The sequence below is a fragment of the Adiantum capillus-veneris genome, chromosome 10 (assembly GCF_014529385.1).
Source record: "Adiantum capillus-veneris isolate H3 chromosome 10, ASM1452938v2, whole genome shotgun sequence".
Lineage (NCBI taxonomy): Eukaryota > Viridiplantae > Streptophyta > Polypodiopsida > Polypodiales > Pteridaceae > Adiantum > Adiantum capillus-veneris.
In genome coordinates this window covers 106,221,707-106,226,202 of record NC_140940.1, presented here as the reverse complement: position 1 = coordinate 106,226,202, position 4,496 = coordinate 106,221,707, and the positions used below count along the sequence as shown (strand labels likewise).

At 38.9% G+C, this 4,496-nt stretch overlaps 1 protein-coding gene across 1 annotated transcript; it reads left to right on the top strand.

Moving 5' to 3' along the window:
- Positions 1-3,435: 3,435 nt before the first annotated feature.
- LOC147449419 (uncharacterized) lies at positions 3,436-3,951 on the top strand. Its single transcript, XM_086521562.1, has one exon. It carries the CDS (start codon positions 3,436-3,438, stop codon positions 3,949-3,951), a length of 516 nt encoding a protein of 171 aa, XP_086377688.1.
- The last annotated feature ends 545 nt before the right edge of the window (positions 3,952-4,496 follow it).

Genomic DNA, 4,496 nt, shown 5'->3' with positions numbered 1-4,496 from the left:
AAGGGTAATCAAAATAGAGACAAGTCACATTATTAAACCGGTCTTAGACTCTTGCATGAATTCTTCTGTTGCTTTTCGAACCCTTCACATCGGGAAGCAAGATCTTAGCCCAAAACCTACAGGACTCACTTGTTCAACATGTAGTCTAACATAGTAGGCCTAGTCCACTATTTGCCATCGGGACCCACCGTCAATTGTCCAACCAGCTTGTTATTGCATTAGTATTTTACCTTTATCATTGGGCATTAAAACTAAGTCCACCACTTGTCCAAGCTATACTATGGCAACGCCCTATCCATTGCCACCACTTGTTCTGCCTGCCAACCACTTTGTTTTTGCATTAGTAGTTCATCTTAGTCATGGACCATTAAAACTAGGTCCACCACTTGTCCAAGTTGTACTACTCTAACATAGCACTATCCGCCACTGGGTTCCACTGCCAATTGTCCAACCATTCTATTCTTGTTATAACATTTCACCTTTGACATTGGCCATTAAAATCCGGTCCACCACTTGTCCAAGCTATACTTCTAGGAGGCCTCGTCCACTTCCACCACTTGTTCCGCTCGCCAACCACTTTGTTTTTGCATTAGTAGTTCACCTTAGTCATGGGAAATTAAAACTAGGTCTGCCACTTGTCCAAGTTGTACTACTCTAAAATACTATCCGCAACTCGGTTCCACCCCACCAATTGTCCAACCACTTTGTTCTTGCATTAATATTTCACCTTTGGAATTGGCCATTAAAACTGGTCCACTATCCACGACTTGGTCCACCAACCAACTCCTTCTTGAATTTGTAGTTCATCGTTGGCATTGGCCATTAAAACTAGTCCACCACTTGTCCAGGCTATACTCTTAGTAGGCCTCATCCACTTTCCACCACTTGGTCTTCCCGCCAACCATTTTGCATTTGCATTAATATTTCACCTTAGTCATTGGCCATTAAAGCTAGGTCCACCACTTGTCCAAGCTATGTTTGAACATAGTAGGATATTGGAAATTGAAATTGGTCATTAAAAGTAGGTACACCACTTGTCCAACCTTGCTTACATTTTCAGAAGCAATGACTACTTGGACACTAGGAAGCAAGGTATTGTACTAGTTCACCTTGGACAATGAGCTTTAAAACTAGGTCCACCACTTGTCCAAGCTATGTCACTAAAATAGGGAGGGGTTCTTGAGCCAATATCCACCACTTCTCAAACCTTGCTTCCATTGAAAGAATTAAGGCCTACTTGGACATTGAGATGCAAGTACTATAGTAGTTTTGTGATTACATTAGAACTAGGTCCAACCTACTACCCGTTATCTTATGGAGGCTTTAGCCCTAAGTGGTTTTAAGGTCCACCACTTGTCCAACCTACTATCCATTGTGTCATGGAGGCTTTAGCACAAGGTGATTTGAAGTTCCAACACGTGTCCAAGTTAGCTCTACTAAAACAAGCTATCTCTATTGTTTCAAGGTCAATGTGTCAATGGAGTGTACATACTATGTTTACTACCATTGATGGTTTAAAGCAGAGGTCCACCAATTGTCCAACCTACTATCCAATGTGTCATGGACGCTTTAGCCCGAGATGGTTTAAAGGTTGTAAGGTCCCTCCCTAAACCCTAGAACCATTTAGAACTTTTTCAGCCTAGAAAATAATTTAGAGAAGACCGACAAAGAAGTCATGCAGACAACGAGACTTTACTCCAGAATAAAAAGACAAGAATATTCCGGATAAGAAATTACGTCATCCCTATATTTTTCCAAAAAGATTAAGATTATTTTTATACTTCTTTGTCAAAAGCTGCGTGGGAACTGATCTAGATCGAGAACTGGCAGAAAAAAGGGACTAACTTGATTGAAAGATAAAGTTAAGAGATAGCAATTGAGAAGAAATTGGGGTCAAATAAGAATTGAGAAGAGAATTCAGGTCCAATAGGAATTGAGAAAATATAGGGGTCTAATAAGAATTGAGAAGAGAATTGGGGTCCAATAGGAATTGAGAAGAGAATTGGGGTCCAATAAGAATTGAGAAGAGAATTGGGTTCCAATAGGAAATGAGAAGAAATTTGGGTCCAATAAGAATTGAGAAGAGAATTGGGGTCCAATAGGAATTGAGAAGAGAATTGGGGTCCAATAGGAATTGAGAAGAAATTGTGTCAAAATACAGTATATACACTATATTCTACCCACCATTTCATATATGAGCTGAGAAAAGAGGAGATCTTTGTATCGCTCTAAGAACTGTTTTTTAATTGCCTCATCTGCACTCTGTAAGTGAGAGATGCATACAGGAAGAACCAAGTCGTCTTGCCAAGACACCATCAGATAAAAAAAATGACTAAGTTACAAGAGAGTGAAGATCACAAAAATAAGAGGATAACAAGTGCTGATAAAGAAGGGATTACCAGTAGCTTATAAAGAGGAAGTAGCGTATCAAAGAAGCCACAAATTCGATGACTTATTCAAGAAGGTAGCTTATTAAGAAAGATTTTTCATGACTCCAATATTATATTAGCAGATTTTTGGGGATGAAGAAGTGTAAGACAGAAGTCGAGTTGAAAGCGTTAACAAGAAGTTAAGTCGCAAAACGTATCCCAGAAGCTTCATCAATTACGTATTTTATTCGAGTTTAGGACAGCTCTTTCTTTTTTGTTGGAGAGAGATGTTGCCTTCAATAGACTCAAAGACCTCTTGACCAACAGTCATGTCCTCATCAACCCTGGCTAATTCACTCCTTAGCTCTTTTTTACCCCAGGTAGTTCAACAAGAAATTCAGGTAGACCCCTATTTTAGACCTCTTCTACAAGAGATTGAAGCTCAGAACCCGAGGGAACACTTAACTAACTATACCTTAGCAGATGGTCTTCTTTACTACCTGAAAAAAACTTCAACCCCTAGATATTCCTGAGATGAAGTGGGAATGTCTAAGTATGGACTTTGTTACAAGTCTTCCAAAGACAACTGGAAACTATGATTCTATTTTTGTCATAGTAGATAAACTCACTAAGGTGGCTCATCTAATTCCAGTTAAGCAGACAGCCATCGACATACCCAAGTATTTGTTAAAGAGATAGTAAGATTACATGGAATCCCTGAATCATCAGTGATCGGGATGCCAAATTTACTTCTAAGTTTTGGCAAGCCATGTTTCGATCTCTGGGTACCCAACTGAATCTCAGCTCAGTATATCATCCAAAGACTGGTGGTCAAACTGAGCGAGTGAATCAATTCATTGAAGATATTCTTCGAGCATATTACAACCAGCAGCCCTAGCAATGGATCAAGTTTCTTCCCCTAGTTGAGTTAACTTATAACTCTTCTCACCATCGCAGCCTCGGAATGTCACCCTTTAAAGCCTTGTATGGTCAGGAATGTATATTCCCTCTTCAATTAGCCGACCCAACTCTTCCTATTCCTGCCGCTAAGTCTACCTTGGAAGAGATGGATCATCAAATTCTAGTCATTAGAGACAACCTAAAAAGAGATAGTGATAGGCAGAAGAGCTACGTTGATCTTCACCGCTCCGCTAAAAGCTTTAGCGAAGGTGAACAATTTTTCCTCAGAGTCAAACCCAAACGCAACTCCTTAAAGCTAGGGAAATTCCGTAAGCTTTCCTTTAGATATTGTGGACCTTTTGGAATCCTTAGAAATATAGGAGAACAAGCCTATGAGTTAGCCTTACCGCCTCACATGCGCATTCATAATGTTTCTTATGTCAGCCTTCTTAAGAAATATGTTGCTGACCCTCTACATGTTTTGAATCATGATGACACCATTCTCGACAATCAGGAAGAATTTCAAATGGAACCAGAACAAGTTCAAGAAACTAAAGAGAAGCAAATGTGGCACATGACAATTAGAGAAGTACTAATCAAGTGGAAGGGCTATCCGGTTGAAGATGCTTCCTGGGAAGATTGGGACCAACTAATTATCCAATTTCCAAGTTTTGGAGGATGAGCCCATGTAATTCATCTTTTTGGAATCAAATCAACATCTCCCTTTTGTTCAAACCCTTGATCATATTTTTGGTTGGTTCTTCGGAACAACTTATAATTATTCTTCAAGATATTGATGATACTTTTGATGTAATTTTTATGGGGATGTAATCAACCGTCATATTTATGGAATTCAAGCATCTCTAGTCAGTCAATTCTTTTGATATTCAAATCGTCTATGGTGTTTTACAAGTCTCATTGTTATGATACGTGAAATATCTGATTACCAAGTGAAAGATGAGGCAATAAGCTATAGACATAAGAGAAATAAGGATGGAGAAAGTAAATTGGGTACACAAGGGAGGAGATATTAGAAGGTTAATTGAAAGATCACTTTGAAATCCTTAACTTTCAAGGACATGGTATCAATTGAATGATATCAATAGAGAAATGAGTCAACGCTCAAAACGAAAAAAGTTAAAATCTAGGTAAGAATGGTAAGATTTTTACAAAGTGTATTGAGGTTAGATAGAGAGCAAAGGGAAGAAATGATCTTTAGAACTCACA